Source organism: Xiphias gladius, chromosome 18 (genome assembly GCF_016859285.1).
Source record: "Xiphias gladius isolate SHS-SW01 ecotype Sanya breed wild chromosome 18, ASM1685928v1, whole genome shotgun sequence".
Classification (NCBI taxonomy): Eukaryota; Metazoa; Chordata; class Actinopteri; order Istiophoriformes; family Xiphiidae; genus Xiphias; species Xiphias gladius.
In genome coordinates this window covers 29,761,841-29,786,273 of record NC_053417.1, presented here as the reverse complement: position 1 = coordinate 29,786,273, position 24,433 = coordinate 29,761,841, and the positions used below count along the sequence as shown (strand labels likewise).

General features: G+C 42.6%; 2 protein-coding genes across 2 annotated transcripts; one reads left to right on the top strand and one right to left on the bottom strand.

Annotated features, from left to right (window-relative positions):
* Window positions 1-471: 471 nt before the first annotated feature.
* Window positions 472-11,231, bottom strand: cdk20 (cyclin-dependent kinase 20). Its single transcript, XM_040151808.1, has 7 exons — window positions 10,263-11,231; window positions 9,133-9,246; window positions 8,699-9,053; window positions 7,265-7,403; window positions 5,228-5,351; window positions 4,322-4,477; window positions 472-2,540 (listed from the first exon to the last, which is right to left on the bottom strand). Exons 1-7 carry the CDS (start codon window positions 10,335-10,337, stop codon window positions 2,349-2,351), a joined length of 1,155 nt encoding a protein of 384 aa, XP_040007742.1. The 5' UTR covers window positions 10,338-11,231; the 3' UTR covers window positions 472-2,348.
* Window positions 11,232-12,575: 1,344 nt separating this feature from the next.
* On the top strand, window positions 12,576-17,112 carry uxt (ubiquitously-expressed, prefoldin-like chaperone). Its single transcript, XM_040152617.1, has 6 exons — window positions 12,576-12,883; window positions 13,540-13,621; window positions 14,152-14,219; window positions 15,588-15,695; window positions 16,043-16,106; window positions 16,645-17,112. The coding sequence occupies exons 1-6, from the start codon at window positions 12,768-12,770 to the stop codon at window positions 16,705-16,707; spliced, it is 501 nt and encodes a 166-aa protein (XP_040008551.1). The 5' UTR covers window positions 12,576-12,767; the 3' UTR covers window positions 16,708-17,112.
* Window positions 17,113-24,433: the final 7,321 nt, after the last annotated feature.

Here is a 24,433-nt window from a genome sequence, read left to right as displayed (position 1 = left end):
AAGCTTAACAGGTGCAGTCTTAAATGCTGTGGGGAAAACACCCAGCTGCAGAGAGTGATTAATAATTATTAGAACTTCCTCAGACACAGAATTAAAAACATTTTTAAAAAAGGAGGAAGGAACTGGGTCAAGAACAGCAGTGGGGGACTTTTTTTTTGCTATTTTTCTGAGCATTTCAGCATCAACCAGGTCAAGATTGTCCAGCGTGGCCTCACACTGTATAAGATGAAGTATGTTGGGAAAAAAAGAAAATAAAGTAAAGAAGTTCACGTCTGACCTGTATCAGTGAGTAAAAGTATGTCAAAGACTTACATCCACACAATCTCAGAACCCTGAACAGTGCTGGATGATGACATGGAGCAGACATTTAGTGCAGCAGAAAAAAGTAGGATGAAACGAGTGAACTTCTGGTCCAGAGCACCAAACGGCCCCGGTTATGTGTTTCACTGTGACTGAGGCTTGGTGGCAGCCGCGTGAGTATGATAAGTTCTGACCATCGCGTTGAATCTCGATGTTTCTGATCGAGTCGTCATTTCAGCAAACGATCAGCTGGATGCAAACAATATGTAAACATCGCTGTGTCTCAGAGGAGGGAAAAGAAAAAAGGAGTAAAAATGGGAGACAGGGTAAGAGCTCCCTCTAATCACTCAGGATCTCTACTCTGTTACCAGCAAAATGAATAAACCAAATTAATTAATTAGTTAAAGAAAGACACTTTGAGGGTAAAACTCCCCAAATCTCCTCCGAACTCACTGTTTGAAAAACACAACATCCACTAAAAGTCAGAACAGCGTTTCCTCTGAGCTGCGGGAGGAACTCTGGTAGAAAATAATCGAGAAGCTTGAAACTGCAGTGATAGTGATACTCACAGAGGCTGGAGAGCTGCTCAGAGCTACTGTTTACTTCAGTCTGACTGAACAGAATCTGACTGTTGGTCTGAGGTGACAGAGAGGAGGAGGAGAAAGAGGAAGTGTGGGAGGTGAAAGAGTTCCTTTTCAGCGTTTGACAAGTGAAACCATATGAACCGAATTGATTTGCTTTTTATTGTATTGATTATTTGATTAAAAAATGGGTTTGATTTCATCTTTAGGAATGTGTTCACAGAAACCCTCGTGCCCCGGTTGTGATCTGGTTTTCGGTGTATCCCCGCAAAGAATAGGTACGCTGGAGTTAAGAAAGAAACCAGGGACCTGTTCTACGCGTGTGGATAACGGAGTTCTCCAGATTATAATGCTGACAATTCGACATGAGTCTGGATTTTTTGGTTCTTTTAAACTTGTTTAAAATGAATCTGAGACCAAAATGTTTTAGGCTGAATCCCATAGATGGGCTTTAACTGTATAAACCATTTCCAGCAAAGTGAGTTCTGCAGTTAATCATTTGATACGCGTTCAAATGACGAATTCTCATTTTATTGTCACATTAAATACCATGTGTTCAGGCTCCATTTGTTTTTCAACAGTCAGAATCTTTGAGTTGAGTTTATGTCTTTTTTTGCTCCTAGTATCTCAAACCACATCTTGTCATTTTTTATCATGTATGGATATAGGTAACTCTTCATTATGACAGATAACAGATAATCATAATGATTTCTCAATAAGCTGCATGTTCTCATCTAAAATCATATCTATGTTCACACTGTTTTATTATAAATCTAAGACACTGAGTGATCTGCATGTGAAAATGACTTCATGTTTGGGATCCACTCTAAAGCTCTTGGTCCTGATCCAGCTGACTGTCAACAGGCCTGCACCTTTTTTGTAGCTTTGGGTTTTAGGACTTGTTGTTCTGACAAAAGCTCCAGATTAATTTTAAATCAGCTTCAAAGAATCAAAAGATCCAGACTCGTGTCAAATCATCAGCGATCTGATCTGGATGTCTCTGCGATCCACGTATGAAGAGCAGGGTCCTGGATACTGGAAACGTAACGTTCAGCTAACGTTCAGCTAACGTTCAGCTCCATCCTGAACCTCCACAGAGAGGAGGTTTTTTTGTAAGGTTCACGACATGCGCTGTCACACACTCAGTTTTGGTGATTTCATGATTAAATGTTATATTTTATTATCGTCTCGTGTTGTATTTTCTTCGCTGCGGCGCTACTTTTAATGAGTACTGACAGATCTGAATTAAGGTTCCCCTCAGAACTCCTGCTGTATGAGCTGAGGTTAACTTTATTAAAAGCTGTAAATCCCAGTAACAGTGTTTCGGCAGGTGAGAGAGAAGAACACGTCAATGAATCAGAAAATAAATAAACTCAATCAATAAATTAAAATCAATAAAATCAACACGTAATTATAAATAACAGCAGAGAGAAAGATGATTGGTCAGTTCATCTGCCGTTTGTTTGTTCAGAGGCAGGAAGCGTGTCCCTGTAGCAGCGCAGGGTCTACCATGCTGTTCTGCAGGGGCAGGTCCACTGAAAAGTCAGTGGGCGGAGCCTGCAGCCGCTGGCGGGGGGGGCGGCCCCCCCTCTGAGGAATGGGCAGCTCGGAATGGTGAGCAGGAAGAGGAGAGGAGAAGAAGTATGGATGGAGGAGAGCCTGCAGAAAGGACGAGAGCACAAGTGGAACGTCAATCAATACATCAATCGATTAATGGATAAAGAAGCCAGGTGCTCTGTTTAGACCACCTCACCTGAGTTCAAACTGTCAGTTTTAGCTCAACACTGCAGCTGCTTCACAGTGAAAGACAGAATCGTGTTCAGTGACTGAAAGTCAGAGCCGTGGCAGAGCTGGAACGCAGTGTGTCCACGTCCTGCAGCGTTTTCAGTTCTCCGCCTCACACGCTGGATGTCTGACAGAACACGTGCTCCGGTTCCACTCAGTCCAGCTCTTTAAACAGGCCACGTAACAGCAACTGCTACCCAAAGCTCTTAAGCTGCAGCTGTACTTTCCTCCATGTTAAGCTGCTGATAACCCTGCTTTTAACGAAAATACTGACACTACGGTTCAGGACCTGAGCTGTAGGGGCAGTATCAGAGCCGACGGTCAGCACTTTTAAATCACCACAACAAAGAAAGAGACTTTGGAAGAGAAAGTCAGAGCTTTCCAGCTGACGTACCATCTACGATGTGTCCAGATTCTTAGGCTCTAATCTGCCCTCTAGTGGCTATACAGCGGGGTCCGAAAGTCTGAAACCGCTTTCCCTTACTTATAATTTGTATATGACTGAGATATGAGTAAGGCTGCAACTAGAACTGAAACAATTGGTCGATAAATCAATTGGTTGATCTACTTTGATGCTCTTTACATAGTCAATTAATTTTTTCCAGCTCTGAAAAGGTGAGGATTTCCATCTTTTCTCTGTTTTACCTGATAATAAACTGAATATATTTGGGTTTTGGACTGTGGTTCAAATAAAACAATCTGTCTGATCACATCTCTTTGGCTTTACAAAATTCTGATGGGATTTTTCTCTATTATATGCAAGTTTGTAAAGCAAACCATTCATTGATTAATCAAGAAAATAAACAGCACCTACAACTAACAATTATTTTCATTATTGATTAATCTGTTGATTATTGCATTATTATTCATTTAAATCTATCAAATGTTCGAAAGCTTTGGAAAATGTCCATCCCAGTTTTTCAGATGTGACGTCTTCAGATGTCTTGTTTTGTCTGATAAAAACTTACAAAACCCAAAGAAATTTAGTTTACTGAAAATCTTTTGATTGATAAATGACTTGAAAGATTGATTATCGGAATCGTTGTTGAATAACATTCTGTTTATCAATTAAAGAGTCAGTTTAGTGCTTCAGTAAGTGTGTTTCCATTCACCTGTTTTTATCCACATTAAAAAACAAAACAAAACGTGTGGAAACAGAAAATTAAAAAAAAAATTGAAATATCGCAAAAAAGTGTTTCCTGTTGTCTGAGAAGTAAAAGTAGTTGTGTGGCCAAAAAGCAAAGTTAAACAGACTTAGTGAATAATTGCTGACATACTTGGTTTGGTTAAAATTTTCACCACGTTTGGAAGGAAACCTAGCGGGTGTGTCTTCTCATACGGTAGTTGTTGTAGTGAGAAACAGGTTAAAAACAGAATCTGAGCAGCAGAGATGCAGATATACTGATTCTTACTTTCTACTATGGGTCAAACTCCTAAAACACTGGATCCTACATTTCCCAGGATGCAATTTATTAGTGGACCCCTTGCAATATCAGCACAGACCACTGAGGGTCCAGAAACAGTTAGCTAAGCTGATATAATTGTTTTGTTTCTGGACTCATTAATAAAAGCACTCACACAGAAAAGAGGAGGGGACCTCAGATCGAACCCTGAGGAACTCCACCCTCTGGTGAAGTCCACGTCCAGTTTCCTACCTTCATAGCTGAGCAGCGCTGTTTGGACGGATACACCAGGAACTTGTAAAGCAGGTCGACAGCCTGGGGGGACGTGTCAGGGACGATCTCCTCCAATGGGATAGCTGGATTCTCCTTAAAGGTGATTTTATTGTAATCTGGTAACTCCACTATCTCCTGGAGAGAGACACAGAGAGTGGGAGCTGTCACATCTCTCACTGATCTACTTATATTAGAAAAAAACAAAACAAAAGAACAAAAACAAAAAAAATGAAGAAACTAAGTCAACCTTTAACGTGTGGTTTCAGAAAGACATTAATAGCTTGTTTCTTATCTTTTTTTGTGGAAAGAAGACACCATCTCAGTGGTGTCTACTTTCAGTAGCACTCAGTTTAGAGAAGACTGGAAATTTTACGTGGTTAATTTGAACAGCAACTTTAAGATTAAGAACAGTTGTTTGAAGTTGAGTTTTTTTTTTATTTTTATGGACTTTAGTACCACGTTATACTATATATAACTATATATATATACCATGTATATTTAAAAGCTAAAAATCTTAAATACACTCCATCTATAATATGCGATCCCAGCTGAAATTTTAATCACCATGTTACTAAGGTTATTCAATGTGGCTTTTATCAACTTAAGAACATAGCAAAGATTCAACCGATGCTCAGTTCCTATGAAACTAGAACTAAGCACTACTTTTTGCCCGGAGCCCCCTAGGAGGTTAATTGATCCACAACTGAACCGTTAAATCCATATGAACCTTCAAGTAATCTGAGATCCTCCAGCAGTGGAAACAATTTTTCAGACAAATATTAAGAAATGTAAGAAGTCAGGCAGAAAGTCCAACGTGTGTATGTGTGTGTGTGTGTGTGTGTGTGTGTGTGTGTGTGTGTGTGTGTGTGTGTGTGTGTTTGTTACAGGCCAGCTGTCCTGTGTTGGTGTTCCCAGGACTCTGAGGACGCAGCAGAGCTGCTCGATGTCGTTCTCTCCAGGAAACAGAGGAGAGGAGTTCAGCAGCTCCCCAAAAATACAGCCCACCGCCCTGAAACACACATTTAAATACTTTACCTTAAATCCGCCAGTTACCTTAACAATGTCCACAGGACTAAAATATTTACAGAAGTCAGATTTATTTTTTAGAGAAAACACCTCCTGCCAGCCAGGCTTCCTGTTGCAGCAGAAGTAGAACAACATTTCACCTGCTGCTGTTCCCTTTGGTAAACCTGCCAACATTCATATCTGAGCTCACTGGCTGATACTGGATCAGGTTATCACACACAGACTCAGGACAACATATCATCAGTGGTCCAGCCAGTACAGCTGTGGCTTCAGACTGCCCCCTGCTGCTCGGCTCTGAGCACTACACAGCATTCATTATTCATTTATGTAACAGGAATAGTGCACGTTAATAAAAGTTACTGTAAATGTGTTGGGAGTTCATCTGTGAAACCTGGACAGATGTTACATGCTCACAATAAAGAATAACGTAAAATCAAGCTCAGTGACGTTGAAATGAGATACAAGCACGCAAAACTGAGAAAAAATTAAAAGTCTCAGGACAACCTTATGCCATATTATCAGCTACCAATTAAAATATAAATTTATGTTTATAGGGTCATCGATTGGTCAGCTGGAGACCTGCAACATGGAAGCAGCAGGTTTAGCTTTAATTTTGAGGAAACAATAAATTCTGCCTGGATTTTAAGTGACCAAAGCCACAGGTAGAAGCATGAGTAGCAGTAGTAGTAGTAGTAGTAGTAGTAGTAGTAGTAGTAGCAGTAATAGTAGTAGTAGTAGTAGTAGTAGTAGTAGTAGCAGTAGCAGTAGTAGTAGCAGTAATAGTAGTAGTAGTAGTAGTAGTATTATAGTGCTAATAGTAAAGTATGACAGTGGGTGGTAATAGTATGTTCAATATTAAGATGAATATTAAGATGAGAATTCCACCACACCTTGACTCACAGGTCGTCCCTTCTGCAGGTCTTTGCAGCTCAGGAGCTCTGTACCCACACACAAACTAAGTAGTAGTATAGTAGTAGTAGTAATTAGTAAGTATAGCAGTATTAGTAGTAGCAGTAGCAGTAGCAGTAGCAGTGTGTTGCAGTTAGCAGATAAGACGGGTAGCTGTAAGTAAGTGCCAGTGTAGTACATAGCAAGTTTAGCAGCTATAGCACAAAGTGAGTATAGCCAGCAGTAGCAGTAGCAGTAGCAGTATTTAAGCAGTAATGTTAGTGTAGTTATAGCAATAGCAGTAGTACTGGTGTAGCAAGCTTTCATAGCAGCAGCAAGGTTGTAGCTTGCAGCAGCAGTACAATGTACACACAAACACAACAGTAACACAACACAAACACACACACACACACACACACACATAGTGTAGTTGTTGTTAAGTATTAGTGTAGTTAGTATAGTAGTACTGTTTAGTTTTAGTTACAGACAGTGAAAGTGTACCTGGTGTAGAGTGAGTATAGTCAATTATTAAGACCAGAGTAGTATTGTACAGTCTCCACAGTCACTTCCTCGATGCTGCTCGATGCTGCGGCAGCCTACAGCAGCTCACAGCACACCTCAACACACACAAACACACACACACACACACACGCACACACACACACACACACACACACACACACACACACACACACACACACACACACACACACACACACACACACACACACAAGGCTATATTTACTGTCTTCTATTTTATTTGAGTGTCTGAACTCTGAGTGAGCAGAGAACAACAACAACGTATGCAACAATGAACTGCGAGTCCATAACATGTACACTGCTGCATTCTAACAATCCCAGAATGCAATGTGCTACACACGTGACTCGTGACAGCTGTGAGTCACACACAACACACGAGTGTAGATTTGGTTTGGGCAGTGGGGACATGCTCCTACCAATGTCAACACGCTGCTGAATTGTCTCCTTCAATATTTCCTCCCATCTCACCTTAGCTCCACAGTGTTACTGTAAGGTCTACGCAGAGCTGCCAGGTTGGTGTGTTTTCTGTGATTACGATGAAGGGTGAGAGAGTGAGACACCGAGGACATCGGATCCGATGATCTGGCGACCTGTCGTACTGCGCTGTCTGGCAGCGGAGTCTGAACGGTGATGAGTTAACGGTGGTTTGAAGCGCTTATTATACTTTCATTAAAAATGGTAAATTAGCCACAGCTTGTCCAACTGATTGTTTTTTGATCGTCAGGAATCATGTTATCAGTAACATCCTGTCAGTAGCAGCCTGAGCAGCACAGACACACAGACAGGTGAGCTGCACGTTCTCAGGTAATCTCTGATTTCAAAATGAAATATCTGTCAGTGCATCAACTGATCAAACAAGACTGGGTCAAAACCTAGATAGTGGCTGCATCAGGTATGGTCAATGTGCGTAGTTGAGAACGTAGTTGAAAACTGTCCTGAACCACTGTTAACAACTGGTTTCAATGGAAAGTCGCTAAATGTCGCCAGATGATGCTGATTAGCATATTCGTGACGTCGTCGCGTCTAATTTGCCTTCTGCCTAGTGTCAACTGGTTTCAGCCATTTACCTGTTTCCTTCTCTCCTGCTCTCTGTGCTCACATATACAGTAATTTAATGCCACTGGATTCCCAATGAAGCTTTTCTCATTTACATGTTCTTCTGTTTCTGTTGTCAGACGACGGAAACAGTATGAAACAGCGACTGACACGTGGCCCATTGAGACGACATGTTAACCAGCAGTCACTTCCAGGCCATTTCCAAGCTGCTGCTCTGCTGCTGAAATCCTGGTTTTAAAACCAAGACGTCGCCTGACAGAATCACCAGACACACAAGTTAAAGACGACGGCTGAGCTGAGATTTCAGGTGTATTTACCTGTAAAATGATCAGTCAGAGAGAAAGTTGGAAGCTCATTCACGTCTGTCAGCTGCCGTGAGGTCAGTTGAATGAGACGCATAGAGAGGTTTGTCTGGAGGGAAAGACCAACCTCACGCTCACGGGTCAATACTGGCGACTCTCTTCTACAGAAAGTAACTAAGGTTTGTCCAAAAAGTCTCTGGATTTGTTGCTAGGTGGTTTGAAAGGTGCTAAGTTGGGGACAAGGCCTTAGTTTCAGATATATATTAGTAAAATAAAATGTAAAATATTTGTTTAAAATCAGAGAAAATTTAATTTCGATACACTGTTTCCTGTTTTAGGCAAATTATATACTGAAAGTGAACATACAGTATCCTGAATGAAGTTAACATTTTGTGGAGTCAAGCTATTGGTGTGTATATGGAAGAGAAAAAGAGAAATATGATGTTCAAAGAAAGATGCTCTGTGGATGTAAGGAACATACACCAATCAGCCACAGCATGGAAACCAGGTACCGGTGGCTGATCGGTGTATTTGTACAACTAACTATGGAGCATGTGGACACATACACGGCTGTTCATATTGGTCGTCTGGTAAAACGTCCCAACCGAAGTAAAAACCAAACCCACGTCTTCAACGCAACATGATGATGAAGAAGAAACCTGACTGCAGAGCAGAGGACTGAGTGTGTTACAGAGACGGAAATTTCTCACCCGGTGCATGATGTTGTTGTGATGCAGGAAGGCAACGCCCTTCAGTAGCATCATCATGTAACCTTTGACCTGAGCCGGGGTCAGAGGTCGCTGGGAGTTCCTGATGACCTCAGACAGGTCAGAGAGCATGAAGTCAAACACCAGGACGAAGCCGGTACCATGAGGGAAGACGTCCTTCAGCTTCACTACCTGACGAGGAGGAGGAGGAGGAATGAGCGTAAATAACCTCTGACCTCTGACCTCTGACCCGACGTCCTCTGGTACTCACATGCTGGTTGTCCTCGATCTCCTGCAGGGCCTTGATCTCCCTCAGAGCCTGGTTGGGGATGCCGTCCTCCAGCCTCCTCAGAGCCACTTTCTTCAGAGCCACCGTCTCTCCTGTCTGACAGACAACACTCGGCACATCATAATCAATACATTCACTATTGATAAGCCGACGTACTGAAACAAGTGGACAGATTAATTATCTGTGGGAGGAAAACTGTCAGTTATCCGTCTGACAGCCATTCAGCTGGTTACATGCTGTTGCGTCACAGCTGACTCGGGGAAATGTTCAGATGCTGTTACAGAATGAGGAGAAATCTCTTTTCAATCAGTAACAAGAATCAGGCTGCAGCTAAAGATTATTTTCATTTATCTAGATGATATCACGCATTCTCCGCACTGCGCCGAACTGTTTGTGGGTCTGTCGGAGACTTATACTGCTGAAGGCTGCATTTGTAAAAGCTACACTGTCCCGTGGAGGCGCTGCGACAAATCACGTCCACTTTTTCTGGAACTATCCCGAGTTTGAAGACTCGGCAGCAGTCTCTGAGGTAGTCAGGGCTCCCCAGCGGCAGGGCGGCAGGTGTGACTTCCACTGCTTCGCAACCTATTAAATGGAATAAATGATGGAGGATTTTAAAACCTGAACGTCTAATCCCACTGTCTGATTTCAAACTTTAAATTTTGAATCTATTCGGTGACGTCCGTGACTGTCTCTGATGCTGTTTGTGCTTTTGCTTGTCTGGTGATGTCTGTTTGTTTATGTTATGTATTCATCTGCTGGTGATTTTCTCAATCAAAAATATTAGAAAACAGTGAAAAATGCAGAGCATAATTTCCCAGAGCCTAAGACGACAGACTGCTTGTTTTGTCCAACCAGCAGTCCGAAACCAAACCGGAGTTTCCAAGCATATTCGGTTTCATCATATTTGACCAAAATAAGGAGCAAATTCTGACATTTCAGAAGCTGGAACCAGATGATGTTTTGGTATTTTTGCTTGAAAACCATCTGGAGCGATGTATCGATCGATCGACCGACCGACCGACCGACCGACCGACCGATCCTTTAAGCTCTACACAAAAATAATGGTGAGTTAAGTTAGTTAAGCTGTTGTTGTGGGGGAGCAGAGTAACCTCGATGTGTTTGGCCTTGAAGACGATGCCGTGGGCTCCTTCTCCAATCCGACCCAGAATACTGTACTGCTCCATGTCTCACACTCGCTGCACCACACCGGACACAGGTCTGAGAGGGAACCAGTCCTGACTCAACTCAGTCTCCAAAAACTGTCCAGTCCTGAGAGCCTGCTTGGATCTTTAGTCTTGCTGAATATTTTTTTACCCAGAAATAAATAGTTCCTTATTTAAGGTTTGTAACAGTAGCTGATTTGTGTCCACTACACTGTAACTTAATTCCATTCCCCTGGAGTCAAGAGGACCGGTCGTAGTTTTGTTCTTCTTTGGTAAATCAGGCCTGAAAACGGATGTTTCTCAGATGTTGTTCTTCAGGAGAGGTTCTATCAAATCTGCGTTCTGGATTTCTGACTTTAAAACGGAAAATAAGATTTCGGTGGTGTGCTCATGAAAACTGTCAGTAACATTAGAAAAAGCCTGTGATATCAGTAGTTAATTGGGCTCCTTGTTGCAGTTTCCAGTTGACGAGCAGAAGCAGGACAACAGATAGAGTGAGGCGAAGGACGAACTCCGTTCACAAATCTGGTAATTTATTGATTCTTCCCTTATCGGTTCGATAACTCGTAACTTAACTTATAGTTACTTCAAACGATTAAATTAGGACCAATGTGTGCTTTAGGTCGGCATACTTAGACAACCGAAAAGAAACAACTTTTAGAGAAGGAAACACCGACAGCTCCTGAACTGAGCCAGCTAACGGTCGGACAACGTTACCCTGGTAACCTACTGGCTAAGCTAACACAGCTAAAACTCCAAATTCAACAACACGTATTGTTTGTCTGCTATAAACTTGCTGCTGCTGACGCGCCACGTCTGTCCGACAGAAACCGAAGAGACGCAGAGTTGCGTCTTTTTTTAAAACACACCCTCGTTCCCCTACGGGACGGTTTTGAACAAACGTTTTATGTTAAACGAGCTACCGTTAGCTAATGAGCTGCCAGCGGTCCGCCATGTTTGTTTACCGTGACGTCACGAGACCCTACCCCGCTACAGAACCGGAGCAGGTAGAAGAGACTCACCTGTCGGTCGTTCAGCCCTCAGACAGAAAATGAATTCGCTCAAAACCACTGGACTAAACTAGTGTAAACAAAGTAATATATTTTTTAACATAGTATAAAGTAGTATTCTTTATTTGGTGTATTTAGTTATTTCACAAAATGTAGCCTTAAATTGCACTATATGTTATTTACGTCACTGTTTTTGTGATATATGAGAAGTGGCTGCTGGGATCCATCTGTCTATCTGTCTGTCTGTCTGTCTGTCTATCTATCTATCTATCTATCTATCTATCTATCTATCTATCTATCTATCTATCTATCTATCTATCTGTCTGTCTGTCTGTCTGTCTGTCTGTCTGTCTGTCTGTCTGTCTGTCTGTCTGTCTGTCTATCTGTCTGTCTGTCAGCTATTTTAACTTCACATTTACATTAAAGTCAAAATATTCAAAAGCAGCTGTTTTACAGTTAAAGGTCCTCATTTGGTTTTATTTTGTCAAGAGACGACTCGGCCATAACAGCTTTGTCCAAACATTGAAAAAAAGAAAAAAGAGTGAAAAAACATGGATCTCATGTTTCAACGATAAACAACAGAGACCCACAAACCACGAGCAGCAAACAAAGTGTTGTCCGTAGAACTGAAGCAAGTTAAAATAAGTTATTTCCACCGTGGCTCTGACCTGAGTGGTGACAACATGGTCTGCCGAGCCTCTGCTGAGCCTCACTACTACTCCAGGCTACATCACATGCATCCTGTAAAACCGTCACAGATTCTGAGGATCTCCCATCACCTGGTCAGCTGTTTCAAATCTTACTTAAAAATGTCCTGTACTTAAATATGCTCCTTTACTAAAGCAAAAGACGTCAGTCAGCGGGCCTGCTGCCGTCTAGAAAGACCACGGCGACAGAAATTACTCATAGTCAGTTTTTTTCCATTTAAAACTGTGAGCCGGGCCTTTCTGGACAGCGTTGGCAGAGTAACCAGATACATTCTGATGGAGTAACCCAGCGAGGGATGTTACTGAGGTCAGCAGCAACTTTACTCTCTGAGACAAATAAAATGGATTCAGTTTCATCCAGATGTGGTGAAAAAAAACGGTGCGTGAAATAACAGACGTGCTGTAATGTCACCTAATTGCACATCTGTTCTGACGTGACCATCGCCACAGGCAGGTCTAGGCAGTTTCGTTACAGGCGACTTTTCTATTTACTCGAGTTCTGTGGCCTCCCGTGCTCACTGCTTTTATTTTGAAAACTGGAAGTACCGTCGCGGTCACAGGTGATCCATTTCCGGGGCAGAGAGGCGTGTTTACACGCAGCTTCGGCCCACTGACCGGACCGTGTGTGGGTCGATACTGAGTCGGAAACGGTGCCGTTATCACCGGTGAGAGCATCCGCAGGTTTACAGCCGCCGGATCCATCTGTATCACGGACGGAAGAGAAAACGGTGAAGATGTCTCTGCCCGCTAGCGCTAACGCTAACGCTAATGCTAATGCTAACGCTAACGCGGACCAGAAGGTTGTGCAGTATGAAAACTTCATCAACGAGGTTCTGAAGAGAGACTTACAGTAAGAAACACGCACCAGCAGCCTGTTATCACCGCCTGGTTCATTCACACAGACCCGCAGGCGTGTTTCTGTGTGTTTGTGTGCGTTTCTGAAATGTTTCTGAACAACGTTTCCAAACCAAACTCCCCTCACCTCCGAGTACCTGTAGAGTACCTGTGTGGAACCAGGTCTCAGACGGGTGTTCAGGCCTAGTGGAAATCCGCAGGACATGAGCAGATTTAAGAAGAATCGTGAGGGCTAGAAAACGATAATTATTGTGTTACATATTAATAGAAAAACAATAGAAAATAAGCACACATATATACAATAAAATAATAATAACAATGATCCCGATTAGCTGAAGAAGTGTCGTTAAGAACAGAGGAGTTATAGTCTTATTTGTATTTGAATTTTGGTGGGATCTTACATCACACATTTTCTTTTTTTAGTCATTTATCAGCAGAATAAGTCTGACGCTTATTCACAGTCTCTGAACATCTTCACTGCTCTCGTCAGTGAGGAACGTGAGGAAGCTCGGAGCAGCGTGATCTCTCTCCGACGTGCTGCTCAGGGAAACCGGGCCAGGACACAAGAAGGACGGGAGAGAACATGTTGTTTTGTAATTTGGGGGAAAACTGACCCGGAACGTGTGTGTGTGTGTGTGTGATGTTTTGCAGGAAGGTGTTGGAGCAGAGAGATTTGGTTTACGAGAAGATATCCCAGTACCTGCAGCTGAAGAACACCATACAGAGTCTGCAGGTACACACACACACAAGAAAAGAAAACTGAAAAAAAGAAATTACACAAATAAATTGTAATTAAAGAAAAAATTTCCACATCGTTTATAAAAACAACATGAAGGATAATTCTGTAAATATACTGGAGCTTTATGAATGAAGGTTTTATTGAGGAGAAACTAAGATTCAACAAATAAAAACAGCCAGACTGCTTTTTCTGAAAATCAGTAAAAATCAAAAGTTTATTTTTTTTAAAAGCTGAGGAAAATCTGCAGGAATAAACAAGGAGGGATGTTTTTCTTGATCAATCAATTAGTTGCTTGATCATTAAAATATCAGTAAATGGGAAAGAATACCCATCAGAGTTTCCCAGACCTCAGGGTGAAGTCTCCAGATGTCGTCCACGAGCCCGAAACATTCAGGAGATTGGAGGCGTGGGAACGAGCAGCTCTTTTCATGTCCTGACGTCAGGAACACGACGTGTTTACACGCTGCTGAGTCAGAGTGATGTCACTGTGATGTCACCGTGTGTGGGTGTGTGTCTCTCCGCAGGAGTCGGGCTCTCAGCAGTTGAAGACAGATGTAGATCTGGGCTGTAACTTCTACGTCCAGGCTGAAGTGTAAGCTGCCGATATCCTCATCAATCACTCTGATAGACACCTTTAAAACTGATCAATTAAGGACCATAAAACTGATATCACCAGGGCTGCACACGCATTAGTATGTAGGAAACACGGCAGAGGTAATGAGTTGTATTCATCCTCACGTGTGGAGTTCCTCCACACGACGTTTTTATTAAACCACTGCTGATGGTTGAGCGACAGGTTGATGACGCCCTCCGAAGCTTCGGATCCTCTTTCTGTCGGCGCCGAACGGAGATTCAAAACCTCAGTGCAGCTCAGTGACCTCGGGACCGGAGCTGCAGCTCGACAGCACCTCACCGACCTCAACGGTTTTAGTGTCATATGCAGAACGCGACGGCCTGCGTGTTGTTGTTAAATCTGTCACGTAGATGTCATTGTGCAAAGTCTCAGAGTTGGATAATGAATAAATACGTCGTCCAAACAGCCGAGACACCGGGTCCCTTACTGGGGTAGTTCAGGCCCAGCGTCACTTCATGGTTGATATTCACCGTGTGATGTGACTGGAGCATGAGATCATCAAAGCAGCCGTACTTCTCAGTTACTCTCCTCCCCTTCCACTAATGGGCCCATCACATAGTTTAGCTGTAAAACTGTCAAACTGACGAGTCTCTGTGAGGCGGCAGAGACGTCTGAAGCTTCGGGCGCCGGTTTCCTTCTCCTGACACCAGCTCAGACGCGGCCTGTTGAAACTGACTTCACAGGTGAAAGGAGCCTCAGAGCTTCGGCGTCATCTGCCTGTTGCTGCAGCGACGTAATGAAAAGAAAAATGTCATCAGCTACATCAGCGGTTTCACGTCTTCTGGTTACCTGTTAGAGCATGGACAGGACCAGGGGCCCCCTGGCCTCTGGGGTCCCTGGTCCTGGGCCCTGTGGGTCTGTTCTGTGATCCATGAGTGTCTTAGAGTCACACTAAGCAAACCAGATACAGAACCTCGGTCAATAAACAGGTTGTTTCTGTTGAGGATGGAAGTTTTACATAACTTATGATTTTACATTTTTATTCGCATCACATTTTCTATTTTATCCTATTTTTACTCTTATTTTATTGTATTTTTATTCTAACGATATTTAATGGATTGGAAACTTTTTTTAACTTGTGCACTCTGATCTTCAGTCTTTTTTGTTTCTGTTTCACTGCTTCACAACCAGCTCTTCTTTGGGGACAAATAAAGTGATTGATTGATTGATTGATTGATTGATTGATTGTTCAGTTTAGAGGTTTTGTGACTTTCCTCCTCAGCATGTGTCAGATTAGAAAAACAAAACAAAAATGCCATGGTGTTTTTGAAAATTCAGTGAAACCTTAGAGGTCTTGAACCCCGTCCTCTCCTCTGTCCCTGGCAGGGAGGACTCGTCCAGGATCTTCGTGGCAGTCGGCTACGGTTTCTTCGTGGAGATGAATCACGACGAAGCTCTGCGATTCATCGACAAGAAGACGAGTCAGCTCACAGCGTCAGTTCATCACCTCAGTCTGAAATCACAGGACATAAATCAGGACAAGTGTCACAGCATGATTAGTTCTTCTGAGGTTGTATATCTGCAGAGCTTTTGCATCGTTTTAGAAGCATTTCCCCAAAATTCAACCTGACTTTTGTGGGATCTTTGGAAACTTGGACATCTCAACCAAAATTTACAATAAAGTTCTGTGAGTTTGACCAAATTGAAGATACTAAACATATAAAGAGAGAAAGTCCCAGACGTCCAGACAGTTTGAGTTTCAGTTGCTGGTTACCTCGACGCTAGCTATGTCCGTTGTTATGAGTGAGAGATGCTAACCGTGCTAACGATGTGTGTTTCAGCTTCACGGAGCAGCTCACCAAAGACTCCGCCAAAATAAAAGCCAACATCCGCATGGTGCTGGAGGTCAGTTTGTTTTTCAGACACTGCAGATGTTTTATCCTCCGTTGTTTCGTTGTGTGTGAGGGTTCCTGAGGTTTGGAGAAGCGTCTTTGTTCCGCTACATACTCGACAGGTTAAACTCCCGTGTCCCTGCAGGAGCAGGTTTTGGGGTCCCTGATATTCAGGGCCAACCGGCAGTTCTCAAGCTGAAGTTACCTCAGACTTTATTCAGCCCTGTGGGGAGATTCCTCCTCAGGGACCAGCTCCGGCTCTGCACCCGCTGCCTTGCTCAGTGGCAGTGTGGCAGTGCTACCTATCTTCCCGAGGTCACGGTGTGAAACCTCTTTAGTCAACTTTACACCAGTTTAGTCAATCATGTTACTCAGTATTGATAATATCAATGATCAATTAATGAACCAATCCTTCCAGGAAGAAAAATAAGCTTTGAGTCAGATGTTAGCTGGAGACTCTGTCTTGTTTTATGGATCTTCAGGTGTGTTTTCAGTCAGATGTGAAATCTGATTGGCTGCTCTCCTCTTCTCGTCCTCCTCCTCCTCCTCAGGGTCTGAGGGAGCTGCAGGGACTGACCGACCTGCCAGACAGCAGAAGAAGAGAAGTTTTCTAGACTTTCCCACGTGTTGGTCAACTGCAGGACAAGTAGAGGACAGTTCAGGAGGGACGTTTAAATACTCGACCTGATCAGTGCACAGGACCAGGATTCAACCTGGATGTTTAGTAAAACACGAGGGGGGGCGAAATCTTCCCTGTGCTCCTCATGGTTCAGGACGACGTTTTAACCCTGGTGAAATGACAGGATCGGGTCTGCAACAGACATGGACATTCAGCAGGACACAGACAAAAGATGAAAGACAGGAGCCGCCCGGGGGGGGGTGGAACGGAACCAGAAGACTGGAGGCTGTTGATGCAGCAAATGTTGCAGCTGTCCACATACTTTTGGACATGTATTCTGAGCTAATTTTTATTTCCTTATTTGTTTCCAGTTCCAATAAAGAGTAAATGATGTTCAACAGATGTGATGTGATAAATCTAAAAAGAAGATGCTGACTGTTGAATTCAGGAGTAGTGAAGCTGTAGTAATAAAACCACAAGCGATCAGAGATGCTCGGTCAACAGCACGGAGCCTGTTGCCATGGAAGCTGGATGCTAAATGGAGGCAGTGGCGTAGAGAAGCTGAGGGATGAGAGATGACTCTTGAAATAGACTCTGGCACAGAAACTCCTGCAGCTGATTCACTGTCAGCAGTTATAGGGTTAAAGGGCTCACTTCACCTCCTCGACCAGGTTTTACTCGTCTACACATCAATTTGACTTTTCCAGATATTTTAATAAGAATTAACTTGCTGTTTTTCAGAAATATCACTAAGATTTGTTGGTTCTTTCCTGATTTTTTTTTATCTTAAAATTTACTAATATTTTTCGGTTATTTCACTTAGATTTTTTTCAGATAATTTAAAAAATATTTTTTGAATACTGTGCTAATGTTTCTCAGTTATTTAAGTGCATTTTTACTAGTCATTATTACAATTTGACTAGTTTGAATTAGAATAACAATTCAAAATGTCTCCGAGATTGATTTCAACGAGTCAGAAATCCTTTTCAGATGATGATGTCATAGAAATCATCAAGGTGAACGATAATTAAAGATAATAGATTATAGATCTATAAACACATTTTGACTAGTCAGAATAACACGGAGCAGAAATACAAATAAACAGTAAAATCAATAAATAGCTGCCATTTGTATCCACATATCCTACAGTCATGGACAGATTGTGAGAAAATGGAACCTTTGACTCAAACGTGTAAAAGTATTTCAATGATGAATAGATATGTTAGTGGTACTTCAGTTTTGTAGTTGGCTGAGGTGGAGCTAATTTTAACTGCTTCTTATACTGCTGGGTGGTTGAATTCATAATAATGGATCATATTCTATGAACCGGTCCAACAAGTCCATATGATCCCTGGGTAAAAATCTTAATCTGAAAAGTAGCTAGTAACTATATAACTGTTAAATAAATGTAGTGGAATGGAAGTAAAAAATACCCTCAGATAGAAATGCTGAAATAGTGCAAGTACTTTAAAACTATACTGAAGCACAGTACGCGAGTACATGTACTTAGTTACTTTCCAGCACTTACAAAATACAGAAGCGGATGAACCGTCAAAGGCAACAAACTTTTATGTTGAAATGCATCACCGGATGTGTGGTTGTGTGACTAGCGGGTAACCTGACGGCGGTGGCAGTGAGGGGGCGTCCGGCTAAACAGGAAGAAACTGGGAAAATACACCTGAGGGATGAAGTTAGTTTCCACAGGCGGACGGTTCTCCCTGCGCACCGACAGTAAACCACTGGGCGGGTTCTACAGACTACTTTTTCCCGGTCTCGGAGGCCTGCGGCTCCGGTCCGCAGCAGCGCTGTCTGGGGGCTTACGCACCAGCGGGAGAGGAGGAAGGCGGGGTGGGGGGGAGCTGTCACAGCAGCAGGCTAGGCTAGGCTAGGCTAGGCTAGGCTAGGCTAGGCTAGAAGCTTCAACCCCCTAAAAACCCTAAACTTAGAGAAACTTAGCAAAAATTCAGCGACAATTTGGTGTTTAAACGGCCGCCCCGGAGTCCACCGGGAATATAAAAATAACACAATTTTACTGCAAACAAACATAAAACAAAAACGTGATAGCCTGGCGGCGTTAGCATTGCTAGTTAGCCAGCTAGCTAGCTGTCATCAACGCTGGTCAACAGATCCAGGCTCTAACAGCGGGGATGTAGCGGACAGAAAAGCACCGCAACTCACTTTCTATCCACATCCGGAGAAACCGACTTATCTCACGTAAGCGCTTCATACATGAACTTAAACCGCGCGTCTTAATTAGCACTAAGTTCTGTGAGGCTAATGGGTTGTACGCGCTCCAGGTAATAGTTTCTCTAACGTAAATATCTGTTCAGTTGTTTTGTTCAGACGGTGTGTTGTTCGGGCTGAGCGAACTTTTGATTTTCGTGTCGGTGAGGGTTGTTAGCATGGAGTCAGGGGAGCCTGGCAGCAGCAGCTCGGAGCGGTTACATAACACCACCAGGTCGGGAGAGAAACTGCTGAACGTTTCGTCCTCCTCAGCCTCCACAGCCTCCTCAGCCCGGCTCTGACAGCTGTAACCTGCGCCAACAACCCCCCCAACAGACACACACGCACACACACACACACACACACACACAGACAACACAACACAACAAGAACAACAACAACAACACAGCATGGAGGAGGTCTGAGCCTGCGGAGACACAGGAAACAGAAAAACGAGACGGAACATTCTGCTGAAGATGGATCCAAACCCGCTGATAAACGGTAAGAGATCGAGCTTCTTCCTGGTGTGTGTACATGCTGCCGATGGAGGATACAGCTGTGTGTGTTGCAGCCCTGCTTGTGTTTCTGTGCAGTTTGGAGGGAAGCAGCAGCAGCTTGGCAACAGGTGTATGGAAGCTGCTGAGGCCTGCAGCAGCCTGCAGCTGTGTGTTTATGTGGGGTATCAAAGCAGGTATTATCACCATATTGAATCCTTGCTTGGACCTGATTGTTTTTTTTTGTGCTGCTACCAGCAGCGTGTAGAAACTTGCAGCCTGAGAATGTGTCGACACTAGAGGCCCATTTACGCTGAGTGATTCTGGGCTGTCTCAGACGAAAGTTTACAGTCATGAGAGACTGGTGGTAAAGTCTGTGGAGGTCAGTCCAAAGCGATGGTCCCAGATCTCACTGAGACACACCGACTGACGGCAGATTTGGAGCGTTGCAGACCATAGGCAGACTGCAGCAAAATTCAGACAGTGATAGAAGTTCAACATCAAATTCTCACAGTGTGACGACGCTGTGACCCGCACAAACCAACCAATCAGAATAACGTGAAATTATGCTGAGAACACCTGCCAATTTTGAAAGTGCCATTTTTGAATAAATTTAAGGGAAAAAAAATGAGAAAATATGGAGAGAACTTCTCCCATTTTCAGATAGTCTCCTCTGGAGACAGTCACAGTGTTGACCTCAGTCGTTCACATTAAAAGTGACAGAAATATTTGTGTGAACAATGAAAAAAGAGCCGAGAGTCTGAGTAGAGAGCTATATTGATTAAAATAAAACTTTATCTGTTCTGTTAATTCCGCATGAAATTATTTAAGATTTGTTTAATGGACGTTTTTTACTTATTAGAAAATTTTACAAACGCTGTAACTAACGATTGTTTTTTTTAAATTAATTAATCTGTCAAATTGACTAGTTGTTTGGTCCATACAACATCAGAAAACCGTGAAAAAAGCCCATCACAGTTTCCTGAAGACCAAGGAAATGTCATCAGATGCTTTGATTTGTCTGATGTACAGTCCAAAACCAGAAATATTTAATTTACCATACTATGAAGACACATATAACCAACAAAATTTCACATTAGACCAGAGGAATCCAGTGAACTGGTACTTTTTTGTCTGAAAAATGACTGAAGCAATTAACCGATGATTAAAACAGTTCTCGATTAATTTTCTGTCGATCAACTAATTGATTAATCAGATAATTGTTGCAGCTTTACCTCTTACTTTATTCATTCACATACATTCATTCAGCTTAATGCTACCTGCACTTTACTGTTTTTGTGCTGGTTTTATGTATTTTTTTATTGCATTTGTCCTGATTGTGTTCACTGCACTGCACTGAAGGAACAGCGCGTTGTTCCCTTGTATACTGAATGTGGTAGAGGGGGAGAAGGACAATACATTGTTCCTTGTAAACAGACAACTGAAAAGCCCGACTGAAACAGCTTCTGTGTACACACCATTAGTGTGTCAGTTTGATCACGATTTGGAAATGGGAAGCTGATTACCTGCATACTTACATAAAATCTGTTTACATGTGTGCATGTGTATCTCTGGTATATGTAGATTACATAAATTGGTCATAATGTTTCGCCCCCCACTATCTTCCTTTTTTTCAAATTTCAAGTATTTATTTCTAATCTATTTTACTGTTGTTGTTTTTTCTTAATATACTTACTTTAACTTATAATAGTATTTGGGTAGCTATATTTGTGCTGGTATGTTCATATGTGTATATATTGGGGCCGCAAGTAGCGATTGTTTTCATTATAGATTAATCTCTTGAATATTTTTTAGATCCATTATTAACTATATATAGAATGTCAGAAAATAGTGCAAATTGTCCATCACAGTTTCCTGGAGTCTAAGGGGATTTCGTCAGATGTGTTGTTTTGTCCGACCAACAGTCCTGAAATCCAAAGATATTCAGCTGATAATGATATACAAACAAAGAAAAACAGAAAATTCTCTGATTGGAGAAACTGAAATCACAGAATTTTTGGCAGTTTTTGATCGAAAAATGACAGAAACGATATGCAATCATCAAAATAGTTGCTGATTACTTTTCTCTTGATCAACTAATTGATTTTTTTTTATGTTATTGCGATTGCTTTAGAAAAAAAAAGGTGGAAATCAATAAAATATTGTTTATTTTATTGGTTTATATAATCTATGTCTCAAAGTAACGTATCAGTAACAGGATCACTGTTGTATTGAAACTGCTTTGGGATTGAACCTCGGGTATGAAATGCACACCGGTATCGAAGAATGTCTGTAATGTCAGTGCCCAGCCTGATTACAGGCGTGATTTTGACCGTTGGCATGGAGACCGCTTCAGGTCAGTGACATAATATTCACACGTTGTCGTGGCAACGCTGACGCAGCGTGATATGAGTGTTAAACAGTGTTTGAGAGGTGTGACATGTTTCTGGTCAGAAAACGACAGACAGGATGGGCACAGGGAGGACCGACGGGCCCAGTCACAGTCGGATCAGTACTGTCAGCACTAACAGAAGTACGACTAGTATCAGTGGTATCCGGATGTGTCCAGGGTCCCCGGTGTTTATTTGACTTCTGGCTGTATTTGAGATTCGTACTGTTCGACTGACAAACTGATGTCAGGAAGCAGAGAAACCACAGAGGAACAGGATGTGGTCAGGGCAGTGCAGTGTCAAAGGTTTAGTCTGCTGTCTTGTGTTGTGAGCTGTTGTCTTCACGGTGGAGAGGAGGTCGTGTAGCTCAGGTCCTGTCTGTTTGGGGGGACCTGGAACCTGCTCAGTGTCCTCCCACATCTTATTCTGCATTAATGTTTACAGTCTACAATGTTATCATCCCGATTATTCATACTGAAAATCTACCATGTTGTTCTACTCTGTACACCCGACATCTGTCCGTCCATTAAAAACATTTTCCTTGTCCGATTTGAGGGTCTAAGGGCGGCGGGTGTCGTAACTCTGTCCAGCTTGTTAAGCCCCTCGAGGCAGATTTGACTTGACTTGACTCTTCTTGACTGTGGTTTGGTTCTTCTTTCTCTCTCTTTTTATTTCTGTCTGACCTTTCCCCTCTTACGCTGTTCTGTGTTACCTTTAGGGCTCCAACCAACAATTATTTTTATTATAGATTAATCTGATGGTTATTTTTCAGTTCATTGTTTTGTGTATTTTTTTTTTGATCAAAAGTAAAAAAAGTCTAACAGTATTTGTTAGAAAAACGACAAAAAACATGAACTGATTATCAAAATAATGTAGTTGCAGATAATTGTTCTGTTGATCAACTGTTGGACTAATCGATTCAGCTCTAGTTAACATCATAAACCATTTTCAAAAAGTGTAGATGTTCGGGATATGGTTTAAGAGAGAAGCATGCTAGAGTACTGAATGGGTAACACACTTTTAAGGGATAAATCCGGTTTATTTCAACCTGACATGTTAATGTAGCTACTGTGGCTACAATGCCTGCTTTACTGTGGACGTTGCACCGTTCCTCCTGTCAGTCTCATGTTCAACTTTACCCTCACTCGTGAACAAGATCCCCAGATACTTAAACTCGTCCACTTGAAGCAGCAACTGGCTCCCAGCCTGAAGGGAGCGATCGAGAACCATGGCCTCGGACTCCAGGTCCTGATTTTCATTCCAACCGATTCAAACTCACCTGCAAACTGTTCCCGTGCAAACAGAAGGTCTTGGTCTAATGTAGCCAACAGAACCACAGCATCTGAAAAAGCAGAAAAGCATGTCTGAGGTCCCCAAACCAGATACGCTCCTCCCCCGAGCTGCGCCTCGAGATCCTGTCCATGAAAATCCCAAACAGGAACGGTGATGAGGGAAACCCTGGCGGAGGCCCACACCCACTGGAAACGTGTAAGACTTCCTTTCGAGGATATGAACACAACTCTCAGCATCGGTACCCCTTAGTCCCACAGTGCCCTCCACAAGATTTAGTCAGATTGTCTCCATTAAAAGCTGCTGAACCAGCTGTGATCAGCTCCTGTCTGCACTGATGTCCAGACAACTGCCACTGGGTCACTGTGATACTGAACGAAACTTAAACACGAAGATTCTGAATGAAGTTCTGCAGCCTCTTGTTTTCTGTGATTTCTAAGTGGATTTCTGGAGCTTTTTTCTGGAGGGAAATCGGAGGTCATGACGTCCTCAGGAAGTGGACGTCTCACTGAATCATATCGACATGTGATTCATGTCTGTGAGTTCAGATCTGACAGAGTTATGACTCTGAGAAGGAGGACCTTTTTCAACTCTAATTCACCTCACACAGTATCTTTGCCTTCCCTCCATATCAGATCTATAACTGAAGCCGATCAGCCTTGTATTTGTGAACTAGGACCTTCAATATTTGGATCAAATAGCTTGTGAACACAGCTGTAAAAGTCCGTCGGCTCCAGCTGTTACTTTAATGTGTCAGATACTTTTAGTGGTGTGCTCCAGGTTTTCCACTGTTTTTAACACAATACCTGTTGTCTGTAGCTGTGGTTGTTCTGGTCAGCTCCCAGTATGACTTCAAACAGACTGGGATGAAACGTAGTATGGAGCTCAGTGAAAATCTCTGTGGAAATAAACCATAAATAGACTTCCTTTTGTTGTAGAGGCCCTGAGGACAGATAAGATGCTGCATCCATTTGCTGTTAACACACACACACACACACACACACACACACACACACACACACACACACACACACACACACACACACACTGTGGCCTTGTATCTTACGTGTTTTTCTTTACATGTTCTGTTCCTGTGTGAATCTTCCTGTGATACACCTGCAGAGACCAGGTTCAGGTTTCCTCTGATCTGGTTCTGTCCTCTGGTTCAGACAATTGCAACTGATTATAAATGGGATTTTGGTGCTAGATCAAACTGAGTCTGTTCCAGTGTGGGTCAGTTTAAACTGGTTTGAACTGGATTTAGGAACACTGACATCACACAAGCTAGCGTATAGATAATAATTAAACACAGTCTCTGAAAATG

Coding starts and splice junctions, on each gene's coding strand:
- cdk20 (XM_040151808.1), bottom strand. CDS start 10,337: ATGGAGCAGTACAGTATTCTGGGTCGGATTGGAGAAGGAGCCCACGGC. Junction 5,352..7,264: donor AGTAACACTGTGGAGCTAAG/GTGAGATGGGAG, acceptor TGTGTGTTTCAG/GGCGGTGGGCTGTATTTTTG. Junction 2,541..4,321: donor AGCGCTGCTCAGCTATGAAG/GTAGGAAACTGG, acceptor TCCTTTCTGCAG/GCTCTCCTCCATCCATACTT.
- uxt (XM_040152617.1), top strand. CDS start 12,768: ATGTCTCTGCCCGCTAGCGCTAACGCTAACGCTAATGCTAATGCTAAC. Junction 12,884..13,539: donor GTTCTGAAGAGAGACTTACA/GTAAGAAACACG, acceptor GATGTTTTGCAG/GAAGGTGTTGGAGCAGAGAG. Junction 14,220..15,587: donor TTCTACGTCCAGGCTGAAGT/GTAAGCTGCCGA, acceptor TGTCCCTGGCAG/GGAGGACTCGTCCAGGATCT.